The sequence below is a fragment of the Cricetulus griseus genome, chromosome X, assembly GCF_003668045.3.
Source record: "Cricetulus griseus strain 17A/GY chromosome X, alternate assembly CriGri-PICRH-1.0, whole genome shotgun sequence".
In the NCBI taxonomy this organism is placed as follows: domain Eukaryota; kingdom Metazoa; phylum Chordata; class Mammalia; order Rodentia; family Cricetidae; genus Cricetulus; species Cricetulus griseus.
In genome coordinates this window covers 96,343,690-96,360,124 of record NC_048604.1, presented here as the reverse complement: position 1 = coordinate 96,360,124, position 16,435 = coordinate 96,343,690, and the positions used below count along the sequence as shown (strand labels likewise).

General features: G+C 40.9%; 1 protein-coding gene across 1 annotated transcript; it reads right to left on the bottom strand.

Moving 5' to 3' along the window:
• Nucleotides 1–1,182: 1,182 nt before the first annotated feature.
• LOC113837666 (glyceraldehyde-3-phosphate dehydrogenase-like) lies at nucleotides 1,183–2,375 on the bottom strand. The gene is given in 2 exon segments (XM_035450166.1): nucleotides 1,183–1,954; nucleotides 1,957–2,375. Coding segments are annotated over 2 exon segments (993 nt in total). The 5' UTR covers nucleotides 2,342–2,375; the 3' UTR covers nucleotides 1,183–1,346.
• Between the last annotated feature and the right edge of the window lie 14,060 nt (nucleotides 2,376–16,435).

Below are 16,435 nucleotides of genomic sequence, written 5' to 3'. Positions count from 1 at the left end.
ACTCATTGCTAGGAACAGTCCACACAACTGCAATCACAAACCCCACAAATCATTTCTTTGGAACAATCCTGCCCAATCACATGCATATCTGAATGTACACACATGAATAGATGCATGCAATGCATGTGCATATATGCATGCAACAAACACATGTGCACACCCACATACATGTGCACACTGTCCCATATATATTCACATGCACACATACACAAACCATTGCAACCTCTTTATTGCCTCATGTTCACTTTCTGACATTCTTTCCATAACATGACAAAAGACACCACAGCATAAAACCAGGGTTGGAGAGGTTAAAAGATATATAAGGACATCAGGGACCCACTGATCAGCATAGCTGTTCTGGCAACAGAACAGGGTCAATCATACTTATGTATTTGATAAAAGACACATCACAGGACTCAGTGTAGGGTTGTGTTCAGGCTACAGCCAATGTACTTAGATTTGGTAAAAGAAGAAAACTTAGACGTGGCTAAGGATAAGACCTGAAGGGTTGTATATAGGAAGAAACCACAATGGCTTCTAACTATGTGGGCCTGTTGAATTTTTGGTACCAATTTTTTTCCTCTGGGCATGAACAAGAGATGGGAAGTCTTGGATCTTGTCTGACCCTGGTCCAGTCAAGGAAGTGGGATACAGTATGTATGAATACAGGCCATATAGACTGCAGAGGGAGGAGACAGGGGAAACTCTTCCTTGGACAGGGTCACAATAAAGTCTACAGGTTTGTTGGTGACACTGAGCACCAAGGCCACCATAAAATCAAGAGAAGTTTACTATTTCATCCAGTATGAGGCCCATCCCATAGTCTTCTGTTCATCTTCTACAGGCTACCTCAAGATACTTACTTTCCTTGGAAACATACTTGACTTTGATGCCTCAAGGTCAAGGACTTCACTTGGGTTGCTTCCTAGAATTTATCTTGACCTGTAGTGGGGGGCTTGTTTTTCTTGTAGGGGTGGTGAAGCCAATGAGTCAGTGAATTGGAATGACTCAAGTGAATTTTCCTATCACATAGTCCTGAATGTAATAGGTTAAAAGATTCAGTGAGCAAAATAAGGAATTGGTCATTCACAGTGCTGAGTAAAGTGCTTTATAGTTTGTCTCTCTGGTAGGACAAAGTGAATGCTTCCATTCAAAAAATAATTTTTGGGGGGTGCAGTGAACCAAGAGAGTAGGGCTCCCTAAGCCCCTCCTTATTCTGGGGGTCTGGGATGGAAACTGTGAGGGAGATGATCGGTGTGGGGGTTATTGGACAGGGACTGTTCAGCAGCCAGGGCCTCTCTCTTGCTCGAGTCCTTGCTGGGGGTGGATGGTCCAGGGTGGGCTTCTTACTCCTTGGAGGCCATGTAGGCCATGAGGTCCACCACCCTGTTGCTGTAGCCGAATTCATTGTCATACCAGGAAATGAGCTTTACAAAGTTGTCATTGAGAGCAATGCCAGCCCCAGCATCAAAGGTGGAAGAGTGGGAGTCACTGTTGAAGTCGCAGGAGACAACCTGGTCCTCGGTGTAGCCCAGGATGCCCTTCAGTGGGCCCTCGGATGCCTGCTTCACCACCTTCTTGATGTCCTCATACTTGGCAGGTTTCTCCAGGCGACATGTCAGATCCACAACGGACACGTTGGGGGTAGGAACATGGAAGGCCATGCCAGTCAGCTTCCCGTTCAGCTCTGGGATGACTTTGCCCACAGCCTTGGCAGTGCCAGTGGATGCAGGGATGATGTTCTGGGCAGCCCCACGGCCATCACGCCACAGCTTCCCGGAGGGGCCATCCACAGTCTTCTGGGTGGCAGTGATGGCATGGACCGTGGTCATGAGTCCTTCCACAATGCCAAAGTTGTCATGGATGACCTTGACCAGGGGGGCTAAGCAGTTGGTGGTGCAGGACGCATTGCTGACAATCTTGAGGGAGTTGTCATACTTGTCTTGGTTCACACAAACATGGGGGCATCAGCAGAAGGGGCGGAGATGATGACCCTCTTGGCCCCGCCCTTCAAGTGGGCCCCAGCCTTCTCCATGGTGGTGAAGACGCCAGTAGATTCCACAACAGACTCGGCGCCAGCATCACCCCATTTGATATTGGCGGGATCTCGCTCCTGGAAGATGGTGATGGCCTTCCCGTTGATGACAAGCTTCCCATTCTCAGCCTTAACTGTGCCTTTGAACTTGCCATGGGTAGAGTCATACTGGAACATGTAGACCATGTAGTTGAGGTCAATGAAGGGGTCATTGATGGCAACAATGTCCACTTTGCCAGAAGCGAAGGCAGCCCTGGTAACCAGGCGTCCAATATGGCCAAATCCGTTCATGCTGACCTTCACCATTGTGTCTCCGGAGCGAGGCTGGCACTGCACGAAAAGATGCTCTGTCTCTAGAACAGGAAGGAGCAGAGAGCCCCAAAAAATATTTTTTAAAAATACTACTGGAATCCAGTTGTGGAGAGGGAGGAGGGATAAGCAAAGGAGCCAAGACGGGACTGGAGAAACCCAAACAAACAGTGGACCTGACCTACTGATAGCATGGAGATCCTAGTCATAAAGCTGGGGAAACAGCATTGGACCAAACCAAGCCCTTTGAATGTGGGTGTCAGCTAGGAGGCCAAGACAGTCTATGGGACCTCTAACAGTGGAGCCAGTGTTTATCCCTAGAGCACAAATGGACTTTGGGAGTTCATTTCCTATGGAGGGATACTATTGCAGCCCAGATAGGGCAAGGAGGGCCTACCCCCTCCTCCGAATGATATGAGGGACTTTGAAGGTCCCTGGTGGAGGGCCACACTATCCCTGGGAAGGAGTTGGGGGTTGGGTTGGGGGTTTGGTGGGGAACATGGGAGGATGGGAGGGCGAGGGAATGGGGGATGGATATGTAAATATGAGTAGTAATTAAAGAATAAATAAATTAAAATGTATAACAATCATTTACTTATAAATTTTATATTTAATTTTACTAAGGACATTGAAGCATGAAGAAAAGTCATACAGACAACTTAATGTTTCCTAGTAACTGCTTTTAAAAAGTAAAACTGGAGATCAACCATGATGGCAAACAACTTTTATTGTAGTACTCAGGAGGCGGGGGAATGCAGATCTCTGTTTGTTCAGGGTCAGTCTGAACATAGTGAGAATCCATCTAAAAAATAATCAAAACAGCAGGCCAGAAAAATTTCAAAGTGGGTAAAGGCAACTGATATCCCTAATTTGTTCTCACACCTTAACACATGAGCTGTAACACAGATGTACTCACATACCTACACACAGAGAAGGTGTCACACCTGTGAGTATATAAGCACTACTGATTATACCCAGTGAGTAATATAAAAACAAAAATTCAGAATATGAAAATCAGGAAAGGGACATGGTGGGGGATCTGGGAGAAGTATATTGTATACACATATCAAATTTTCAAGAACACATAAAAAGTGTATTTTTAAAACAAGTTTTAAGCAAAAAAATAAATGGGAACAGCAAGATGCCTCAGCAGACAAAATTACTTGATTCTTAAGCCTCACAACCTGAGCTTGATCCGCACAGCCAATGTTAAAAGCTGGACATGGCAATGCACAACTATAACTCCATGTTAACAGCTGGACTTGGTGGTGCACATCTCTAATTCCTTGTTAAAAGCTGGACTTGGTGGTGCACATCTGTAATTCCAGAATGCTTCAGGAAAGATGAAAGGCAAAGACAGGAGCATCGCCCAGAAGCTTGTGCTACAGCTAGCTGGAATACGCAGCTTGGCAAAAACAGTAAGCGAGAACTTGCCTCAAAACCAAGGTAAAAGAAGAGAACTGACTCCCAAAGAAGTTGTTCTCTGATTTCCATATGTGTGCCCTGGCACCTGTGCATCTGCACACATACACATTATAGTAATCAATAGTAATGAATTCAGGGTTTAAAGAGAAGCACACACATTTGATTTTAATAAGGTATTTTGTTTAAGCTAATATATTGCAAATATTATTTCAACAGATCATTAGGAATAAATCCAGGATGAACTTTACACTAGTAGCTCATCACAATTGGGACTAGCCACATTCCATGTGCTCAAGAAACACATGTGGCAACTGGCTTCTATACTAAATAGCATAGCCACATTTTTCAAAATGGAAGTGGCCATGCTTTGCCTCCCTCCTCCTCAGTTGAGTTACTTGCCACACTTGCAGTCAGGCAAACATTTAGAGAATCCATATCTACACTGCAGTGAGTGAGAAGAGCCATGGGCAGATGATGTGAGTTACAAAGTTTCTCACTCCTGATCCTTGGTCTTCCATGTTCCTAAGACGTCTACAGTCTCAGTCCCTCTCAACTACCAGACTACTGATAATCCCTCTAGGATCTTTCCTTCTTCAGGGCTGGGGACCTGGCACTCACCTTGTGTGAAAATTTTAAAGGATTATGAAGACAGCCATAAATACCTTTTATTATTTTATGTTTTGTGTGTGAGTGTTTACTTGCATGTACATATGTGCATCATGTGTGTTCCTGGTGCCCACAGAGGCCAGAAGACTGTATTGTGTTTGATCCCCTACAACTGAAGTTATAGAGGTTGCAAACAACCATGTTGTCTGCAAGAGCAACATGTGCTCTTAACCACTGAGTGATTTCTCTGGCTCAAACAGCTGCAATTAACATACTATTCCTAAAATCTAAAACCACTGTGAAAATCCATGATAAAGATATATCAAAACTTTAAATGATAACAGCATGCAATAAGGCTGCAATTATGTAGTGGTTAATGAGTTGGATAGGGGGGAAAGGGTGAGTATTTCCCCTTCCCTTCACTGCAAAAGTTGTTCAACAACCTAAAATAATGCAATCACTTTCCTAGTGCACAGTTTGGGCTCAATATATACTCCTAGGTAAAAGAATAAGAATTGAGTGATTTTACTGTTCAATATGACATTCATGTAGAATGAAAAACAGTGGTACACCTATTGGTTTGACCCAATCACAAACTTCCATCAGAAAAAAAATTTTGATTGGACCTCCAGAAACTGAGAAGCTTCTGTAAGGCAAAGGACACAGTCAACAAGACAAAACGGCAGCCCACAGATTGGGAAAAGATATTCACCAACCCCATATTCGACAGAGGGCTGATCTCCAAAATTTACAAAAAACTCAAGAAGCTAGTCTCCAAAACACCTAATAATCCAATTAAAAAATGGGGTACAGAACTAAATACAGAATTCTCAATAGAGGAATCTAAAATGGATGAAAGACACATAAGAAAGTGCTCAACATCCTTAGCCATCAGTGAAATGCAAATCAAAACAACTTTGAGATACCATCTTACTCTAGTCAGAATGGCTAAAATAAAAAAAAAACAAACAAACAATGATAACTTATGCTGTAGAGGATGTAGAGAAAGGGGAACACTGCTCCACTGCTGGTGGGAGTGCAAATTTGTACAGCCACTTTGGAAATCAGCATGGCGATTCCTCAGGAAAATGGGAATCTGTGTAGCACAAGATCCAGCAATTCCACTCTTAGGCATATACCCCAAAGAAGCACATTCAAACAACAAGGACGTCTGTTCAACTATGTTAATAGCAGGATTATTTGTAATAGCCAGAACCTGGAAGCAACCTAGATGCCCCTCAACTGAAGAATAGATACAGAAAATGTGGTACATTTATTTACACAATGGAGTACTACTCAGCAGAAAAAAAAACAATGGAATATTGAAATTTGCAGGCAAATGGATAGAGCTAGAAGAAACCATTCTGAGCTAGGTAACCCAGTAACAAAAAGACAAACATGATATGCAGTTACTCATATATGGATTTTACACATAGCGCAAAGGATTACAAGCCTAAAATCCACACCACCAGAGAGGCTAGACAACAAGGAGGACTCTAAAAGAGACATACATGGTCCCCCAGAGAAGAGGAAAGGGACAAGATCTCCTGAGCAAATTGGGAGCATAGGGGGAGGGGAGAGGGAACTAGGAGAATGAGAAAGGGAGAAGAGGAGTGAGGCAGATATAAAGGAGCAGGGAGGTTGTATAGGGGAAGAATAGAGGAGAGCAAAATAAGAGATACCATCAATGAGGGAGCCAGTATAGGTTTAAAGCGAAATCAGGCACTAGGGAAATGTCCAGAGATCTACAAGGATGATACCAACTAACCATCTAAGCAACAGTGGAGAAGCTACCTTAAATGCCCTCCCCTGATAACGAGATTGACGACTAATTTATATACCATCCCAGAGCCTTCATCCAACAGCTGATGGAAGTAGAAACAGAAACCCACAACTAAAAACTGAACTGAATTGGAATCCAGTTGCAGAGAAGGAGGAGTGATGAGCAAAGTGGTCAAAACCATGCTAGTGAAACCCACAGAAACAGCTGACCTGAACAAGGGGGACCTCTTGGCCCCCAGACTGATCACTGGGAAACCAGCATGGAACTGATCCAGACCCCATGAATGTGTGTGTCAATGAGGAGGCCTCAGAAATCTACAGGACCTCCTTTAGTAAATCAGTATTTATCCCTAGCATAGGAATGGAGTTTGGGATCCCATTCCACATAGAGGGATACTCCCTGAGCCTAGACACATGGGGGTGGACTTAGGCCCTATCCCAAAGGATATGACAGACTCTGAAGACTCCCTATGGAAGGCCTACCCTCCCTGGGGAACAGAAATGGCATGGGATAGGTAGGGTGTTAGTGGGGGGGGCAGGGGAGCAAGGGAGGCAGAGGGAAATGGGATTGATATGTAAACCAATCTTGTTTCTAATTTAAATAAAAATAATGTTAGCTAAAAAAAAGAAAAAAGAAAAACATTTTTGTTGTTTTGTCTTTTTTTTGTACATATAGCTCTTGTCATCCTGGCACTCACTATGTAGATCAGGCTGGCCTTGAACTTACAGAGATCCACCAGCCTCTGCCTCATGAATGTTGGGATTAAAGGCATGCATCATCGTACCTGCCTACAAATTCCCACACTTAACTTCACAAATTGACTCAAATATTTACATTGGTAAGAGTCATGAGTAAGAAAATGCAAGGAAAGAGTTTCTTTGAGCTGGAACCCTAAGACTTCCAACTTTTTCCAATAGTCTGATTCTTGTTATATTGACCAGAATAATTCTAATAGGCAGGAAAAGTCCTCAAGAACTAAAGACTTACTTGAGCTTTTCTTTGCATCTGGGTAGATTTCAACCTTCAAACCTGCCCAGTCAGGCACCCAAGGCAGCTCTCCAACAGGGGCAAATCATACCCCTAGGATCCTATTCTCTTACCATAGATCCCAACATGTGAGTAATATGTAAGCAGATAGCAAGTGCCTTCCTAGAGGAAAAAGAAGAAAACGTTCCCAATGTGTAACCCATAGCCTGAAGAGATTAAAGAGGAAAAAAAAACAGGGGTTCTTATCCCTAGATTTTTTCAACCCTCTCTCTATCCGTTAGGCCATTCTCAGAGCCCCGACTACCTTGCCCTAATCACCTCTCCTCTATTGGACCCAGAAATGACTCAGATATGAGTAAATGTTGGAGTAGAACTGAAAAGCAGAGCTTAAAGACCTGCATCAGATTGTGACCTGAACAAAAATCAACATTTCAGACACTGAGGGCAATTTCTTGCTATAGCTCATCCTGTTGTAATGAATGCAGTGCCTACTGGGAAAGGACAAGAAAACCTAACAGAATAAGAAGGCAAATGTCTGTAATGTTCCCTAAAGAAATCCATTTCTGTGGCTGGGAACCTACCTGAATGGAAGAACCATTTTCTGGTACTTGTTCCAGGAAGGGAAGAGGGAGAGAAGGGAGGGGAAAGAGAATGGAAAAAGAGGAGAGCAGAGGAAGGGAACGGAGGTTTTTAAAAGAACAGAGGACAGGGCCAACTGGACAGGAAAGCCAAACATCATGGAAAATACCTGGAATTTCAGTACTCAGGAGGCTTAGGCAGAAAGATTATCATGAATTGGTGACCAACCTGGGCCTTTAAGATAGACATACAGACATATTGTCCTTATCCCAAAGTCAAGCTCCTCAGTTTACAAAGCTGTACAAAGAGGAACTTGGCTGACTTGGATATCCTTCCTTTCCATCTTTCCTGTAGTTAAAGATGTAAATGTATATGTCACTTGCCATTTAAACCTTCACTCCTTCACAAGACTTAAATAAAAAGTGAACTCTTCTCCAGAGCACAAAATCAAGAAAAGGCAAAGCATAAAACCAATCCTTTTCAAATAAAGAATTTTATATCAGATGGAAAAGGATTCTTAAAACATGTGCATATTTCCTTGTATATCATGAGTCTACTTATTTCCCCCTTTGAGAATGAGTTTTCTTTCCTGTGAGTCTATCCAGGCAGTCAAAACTACTATAAAAGACTGAATACTTTTCCTGATCAAATGTGCATGGGCTATAGAATGTGCCAGCTATGGAATGCACTTTGTTTGAACTTTAAACTCATTTTGGTACTCGGGTTTATTATGCTTTTTTTCTGTATAATTTGCTCAACGTTTCTACTTGGGAAACAATTGAGAAGGTGGCATACAGCTAAAATTAAAACCTGCCACTTCCCACATAAAATGTGTAAATAGAGAGGTGCTGTTTGAATTTTTAAAGGTAAAAAACTTCAAATTCTCTCCAGTGGCTTTAGAAATACCATGGATTAATTTTAACCCAGTCTTCTCCAACCTTCCACATTTCTATGAATTCTAATTAATGGGAAGGATTAAACATCTGTATGTTTGGCCTCAATCTGACATCTGACATCAGATAGAGTTAGTTTATCATCTGCATATCGCCTAGTGATCTCTCAATCTCATTTGTCAAATCTATGGAGAAAGCAACCAAACTGGAAAAGGTTTTCTGATTCATGCCTTGTAAAGCAATGTTCTGGCCAATATAACAAGAATCAGACTATTGGAAAGTTGGAAGTCTTAGGGTTCTAGCTTAAAGAAACTCTACAGAACTAAGTGCTTATCTTAGTTAATGTTCTGTTGCCATCAGAAAGGCAACTTTTATGAAAGAACGCATCTAATTGGGGACTTTCTTACAATTACATTATCATCATGGCAAGGAACATGGCAGGATAAATGGTGTTGGAAAGAGACAGAGACAGAGACAGAGAGAGAGAGAGCCTGCTTGGACTTTTGAAACCTCAAAGCCCACTCCCAATGACACACTAAGGCTATACCTATTTCAACAAAACCACACCTCCTAAACCTTTCAAATAATGACATTACCTAGTGACTAAGCATTCAAATATATGAGCATATGGGGCTATTTTTATTCAACCCATCACAGTGCTTTTAAAGAACTCAATCATTTTGTTAAATTGTTTTTGATATTTTAGTTGTTTATAATGCATGATGTTAATAGCAATACTTGCATTTTGTTCATTGATATGTGCAAATACGAATGCATCTTCTATGCTTCCTCAAGTCACCTAAACTTTTGGAGTCATTCTTCTCTTGCATATTAAATGTTCTGAATCCCCAAGTTAGTCTTGGTAAGGTAGGATATGTGGCAATGATAAATTAATCCTGAATTGTAGCAAAATTAAATGTGGGCATCTAGTTCAGAGGACCTCTCAAGTAGCTTTTCTTCAAGCAGTGACCCCAGAACCCAGGCTCTGTAAAAATTATGATTGTGCTGGATGGTTTTATATTAACTTGACACAGAGCTGAGTCATCTGAAAGGATTGAACCTCAATTGAGAAAATGTCTCCACAACATCCAGGTGTATAGCATTTTCTTCATTAGTGATTGACGGAGAGATGGGCGCTCAGCCCCTGGTGTGTGGTGCCATCCCTAGACTGGTGGTTCTAGGTTATATAAGAAAATAGGATGAGCAAGCCATGAGAAGCAAGCCAGTAAGCAGTATTCCCCCATGGCCTATGAATCAGCTTCTGCCTCCAGGTTCCTGCCCTGTTTGAGTTCCTGTCCTGACTTCCTTTAATGATGAACTGTTATATGGAACTGTGAGTGAAATAAACCCTTTCTTCCACAAGCTGCTTTTAGTCATGGTGTTTCAGCACGAAAACAGTAATCAGAACTAGAACAATGATCATTCTCTGGCTCTTCTTGATTTGACTGATAAATAATGTGAAATAATCTGATGGTCACATGAGGTGGTTTAGGAGCCTGACCCATCTTCAACTAGCCTGAACAGATCACATGGCTCTACCTAGATGCCAAGAAGCTGAAAATACTGTTGTCCGAATGCCAAGAAAAAGGAAATGGTTTTGACAAACATCTAACATATCTACCACAGCCTCTGTGTCGGGAAGAAGTGGAAAACAGTCTCTCCTCTACCACAATCCAGGAACCCTCACTTGTGTTAGTCTTTTCTTAGTGAATCCATAATAAGGTGTCCAATGCCATTACAGATAGTATTCTAGGTCGTACAAGAGCAGTGATTCACAACTGAAGGTGATTTGTCTCCTCTTTCATAGGCATTAAGCAATGTCTGGAAACATGTTTTATGGTCCTAGGTAGAAGAAAGCAGACTCTGTCTCTGGGCCATCATGTAAGTAGCTCAAAGTTGTCAGTCACTGTCTTCCTCACAAAATAGAATAAACTGAACAATTTGAAAACCAAAATACACTTCTCAGAGAAGGCAAACCACTGTCTCTAAATTTGGAGAGACAGGAAGATATAAAGAATGACAGCTTGCCATCAGATTCAATCAGTAGCAGGACAGCCTAAGCTTTAGTTGATGGATTTCTGAAGGCTCCATTTGGACAATGCTAAGAGTTAAAAATAGGGAACATGGTATTTGGGACCCCCTATTTCTTTTAGTTTTACCTCCAGGATCTCCAGAAATTTATTGGCTTAGAGTGAGGGGTAAAGGAGCTCCCTCTTGATTCTGTGAGTAGGATGGTAGTCATTTTGAGGTATGCTCAAAAATGTATCTTTTTTTCAGGCACGTCACTCAATGAAAATTATGAGAGTCCAAGTGACCTGAAAAAGGGAAGTGCCCAAGTCCAGTTAGCTTGTCCTTTTCTGTCTCACCTAAGGAGCTCATAAGAAGAACATGTGGACATGTGGTGTCACAGCTAATGGACACAAGTCACTGAAAAACTGAGACATAATCTGAGAGGTGTAGACAGAGTTCCCTCTCCCCACTCTTTGTCATCACACCATTAGGCCCTGTACAGTAAGTCAGACAGCAACACAACTGAAAGAATGATATATCTCAAGCTGGTTCCAGAAGTCTCTAAAGGAACCCAAAGACACAGGAGAAACAAAAGCAAGCGCACACAAGAATATTGAAACCTTTAACACATATGGCTGTAAGAAATAGTAAACACAGCCAAATTCTTGGTTACATCAAGCTTCATGCTAAAGACCTCATTATGTCCAGCTTTCAACAAAAGATTATGTTTACTGTTGTCCATTTATATAGCTGCCAAATCAATTTTTTTACAACTATTTCATACCAATAGATGGGTATGATGGTGCATGCCCATTACCCAAGTCCTTGAAGACCAAAGTAAAAGGATTGCAAGTTTGAGACTAGTCTGGGATACATAGTGGGACCTTTCTTAAACAACCATAAGATGGGCTAGAGAGATGGCTCAGTGATTAATAGATGCTCTTCTGGTGGACTCCTATTCTCAGCACCCACATAGCGGCTCACAACTGTCTATAACTCTGGTCCCATGGATTCCAGCACCCTCTTCTGACCTCTGTAGGTACCAACTATACACGTGCTGGACATCCATCCATACAGACAAAACACAAACATACCAACGTTTTTTATTTAATTACAAGAAAAAAGATAGAACCCTAATGGGAAGATAGTTAACAAATAGACAGTTGTGCAATAGAAGAAGTACAAACATTTGATAAACCTGTGAAAGAATATTCGATGCAAGTTAATACAAGATATTAATTTTGCCTTTCAATTTGATACTATTTTGACTCAGCCCTACCAGCTTTAGTGATGTGAACAGTTTCAGTATATTCTTCAAGCAGTAAACTGGTGATGTTTCCTAGCAAGTGATTTGGCAATATGATTCAATGACCTTTGAAAATAATTATAAACTTCTCCTGACTATTCTAAGAATTATTTTGAGCCATAATGTCAGAGTATGTAATGATGGATGCACCTGGATTGTCCTCCCAGCTCCATCTATAACAGTCCTATATGGGGAATAGCCCAGAGAGATGGCTAAGTGGGATCACATTTATTTAATAAAACCATAAGTATCAATGAAAGAATCTATTTCCAAGGAGCATATGTTCATATGAGAAAATGTTCAGAACATAATGGGGAAAGAAGGATATAAAAGTGTATACTTCATATCCTAATTTTATAGTGAATGTATGGAGGAAAGCAATAAAGAAATGTTAATAGCAGTCTCTGTAGCAAAATTATAGGCAGCTTCTAGTTTCCCCTTTATTCTGTTCAGTGGTTCCCCCATGTTTTCTATAATAAAAATGCTTTATGTTTATAATCAAGAAAAAAGTAAATGGAATGTTCTAGTCATTTGTAACTTGACTACATTGCTTCTAAAGGGAAATTCTACCTTGATTACTTGCAAAGTAGAACATGTTTATGTCAGACCTCAGAGAGTCTTTATGTATTAAGGACTGACTCAGATATCCAGATGGCCATAGGCAACTTCCCAGCCCATTGTCTCTCATTATCAGTCCTGTCTGTGGCACAAGTCAGAAGTTGGAATATTGAAGAAATAAGTAAGACTCCTGAAAAACACTTCATTGGCAGCTACATATTAAATGCCACAGGAAAAGGAACAGAAAAGGAAAATAGGGGACTTTTTGAAAATTATTCATTATTCTCCACTTCAGAAACAAAGGAAGATTGAATGATGCTCCTTTAATAAAAAAAAAAAAAAAAAAAAAAACAAGGGATTGATGCAGTATGCATTGAGGACCACTTTTCTGTTTGTATAATGCACTGTAACAAATTGTTCCAAAGGTAATGGTTATATAAACATAACCACTTATATTTCTTAGTGTTTTTCTGAAGTTTACCTGGGTGGTTCTAGATCAAAGTGTCTCACGAAATGGTAGTTATGGTGGTGGACAGGAATTCAGTCACCTGAAGGATTGCCTAGTCCTGGACCTAGATTCATTTCCAGGATAGCTCACACATGTAGCTGGCAAATTGGTGGGGACTTCTGTCTATGGACTTGAGCGCCTATGTGAGACATGGTAACAGAATGAAGAGAAAAATGCAGAGATTAGGAGAAAGTATTTATACATCATAACTTGGATAATATCCAAAACCACTCAAGCCAGGCAGTGGTGGCACACGTCTTTAATCCCAGTACTCAGCAGGCAAAGCCACATGAATCTCTGTGAATTCCAGATCAGACTGGTCTACAAAATGAGTTCCAGGACAGTTATACAGAGAAACCCTGTCTCAAAAATAAAATTAAATAAATAAATTTAAAAAGAAATAAAACAATTTTATCTTAAAATGGGCAAATGATCCAAATAGAAATCTCTCCAAAAAAGACATACAAATGAGCAAGAGACATATGAAAAACTGTTCAACAGCCTAATGAAGAAATGCAAGTTAAAACTATCACTTAGCAACTATTTTATTGCCTACTAACAAAAGGCAGAAAGAGAATCAAGCATTGGTGAAATGTGGAGAAAAAGTGACCTGTGTACAGATTTGATGGAAATGTGAATTGATATATCCATTATGGAAAACAAAACATGGATGTTCCTTAAATAGCTAAAAGGTAGGGGGCTGAAGAGGTTCTAAGCTCTCACCACTTTACCAAAGTTCAAATCTCAGCATGTGTATTGTGTGGCTTACAAACACATGTGACTCCAGCTCCAAGGGGTACAACTACTTCTGACCTCCATGGGCAGCCCTGCACACACAGGCACACACACACACACACACACACACACACACACACACACACACACACACACACACACACACACGTACGCACACAAACACATAAATAAAATAAAAACTAAAAGTGATAAAAATAAAAACGAAAAGCAAGGGCTGGGGAGATACGCTTGCCCTGCAACCATGATAACCTGAGTTCAGGTATCTAGGACCCACAGAAAAAGCAAAGTACAAAGACACATACCTCTAACCCCAAACCTTTAGGGGTGGAAGCAGGTGGATCCTAGGGGCTTAGTAGCTTGTCAGTCTAGAAAAAATGGTGAGCTCAAGGTTCAGTGAGAAACTCAGTCTAAAAAAAAAAATAGAGGGCAGATGCATGTATTTCTCACCATGTATCAAGAAAACTTCCCTTTGCAACAGAGAACCACAACCAATCAAACTGCAGAGCTGTGGAGCCCAGTCCCAGTGGATACAACTCAAGGAACTTTGCAAAAGAAGGGAAAGAAAAGCTGTAAGAGGCAGAGGATCAGGGAGTTTACTGTAACCTTGTGACTCCTAGAAATGTTAGGAGCCACACCCATAAAATGACTATCTAAATATGAGTTGATCAAAGATGATACCAATAGACAGAGCACGGATGGCTTTCATGGCATGTGTGCCCACTGAGCCTCAACAAGGAATGCTGGGAGCAGGAGAAATACTCTTCCCCAGGAAAGCGCATGCCAATTGGTTATCCAATACCCATGGTCAGCCCTGAAAACATACATACAAGCAACATTATATAAACTTAGCAAGTTGTATTTATATATTTAGGTGTGTGTGTGTGTGTGTGTGTGTGTGTGTGTGTGTGTGTGTGTGTAATAACAAATTAAAACAAAGAGGCCATGAATTTGAGAGAGTGCATTGGTGAGTTTGGAGAGAGAAAAGGTAAGGGGGAAATTACATAATTATATCATAATCTCAAAAATTAAAAAATACTGTAGAGAGACTGGAGAGTTGGTTCAACAGTTAAGAACACTGGATTTTGCAGAAGACCTGGGTTCAATTCCCAGCACCCATGTGGTGGCTCACAGGCATCTGTAACTTCAGTCTCAGGGGATCTGATGCCTTCTTCTGACCTCTATGGGTAGCAGGCAGGCACATGGTGCACATACATATATACAGGAAAAACACCCACACACATAAATAAGTCTAAAATAAGGTAGAGAAGCAACTGAGGAGCACATCACACATCAGCCTCTGGCTTCCATACATGCTCACATAGGCAAGTGAAGCCCCTTACATACATGCACACATGCAAATACCACACACACACACACACACACACACACACACACACACACACACACACACACACACACAAACTTAAAAGTAGAACTATCATATGATCCAGTAGTCCTTCTTCTAGGTATAAAGAAATTGAAACCAGTATGTCAGAAACATATGAACTCTCAAGTTCATTACAGCACTATTCATATATAGCCAAATTATGCAAACAGCAGAAATACCCATCAATAGATGAATGCATTTTAAAGTTGTAGAGTGTACATATGCATATATTTCTATGTAGATATATGAAATACTATCCATCCTTTACAAAGCAGGAAATTCTGCCATTTGCATCAGCACAATAGATGAGGCTGGCATGCTAAGTTCAAAAAAAGGCAAACACAGTAAAACAAATACCACAGGATCTCAATTACACGTGAAATCTTAATGAGCTGCATTAGTAGAAGCAGAAAGTAGAATGATGATTTCCAGAGGTAGAGAGGGGAATGATTGGCTCATGGCTCATGGGTACAAAGTTTCATTTCGATGGGAGGAATGCACAGCCCGGTGGAGTATAGCTAATGATTATATATTATATATTTCTAAACAGTGAAATAATTACTCTGTTTTCTATGTTCTTAGTACAAAGTAATGGTTAAGTCTTGGAGATAACTGATTTGTTAAATAGCTTGATTTGTTAATTCCAAAATGCACATATGTATCAAAACTTCACACTCTGCCCCATAAATATAGACAATTATAATTTGTTAATGATAAAGCTTCAAGCAACCTAGAACCACCATAAATGTTGTTTCCTGTGTCCCTAGGATGTTGGAGGAGCGTGTGGATATGAGCCTTGGCTTTGCAGCAATGCTCTCTGCAGGAACAAGTCTAGTCTCTTCTGCAGGATGAATTGAAAATACCTCAAGAGGAAATGAGTCCGTTCTGATAGACCCACAGCAGAGCAGCACCCTACTGTTAGGCTCCTTGTACTTTTCCTTTGGAAAATAAGCCTCCAATTCTTTTAATGCCATTTTAATACAGGTTGTCTAGTATATAAAACCAAACCAGAGCCCGGAGGTGGTGGCATACACCTTTAATCCCAGAACTTGTGAGGCAGAGATAGGTAGATCTCTGTGAGTGAGTTTGAGACCAGACTGTTCTATAAGAGCGAGTTCCAGGACAGGCTCCAAAGCTACACAGGGAAACCCTGTCTTAAAAAAAAAAACAAATAGTTTTTCCCATTTACAATAGTGAAATAGCACAAAACTAAAAGAAAGGAATACAGGTGCTTTGCAAACAAAAAGAAAATGCACTCTTAAATGTCAGGATAATGACCAGACTATCTCCAGA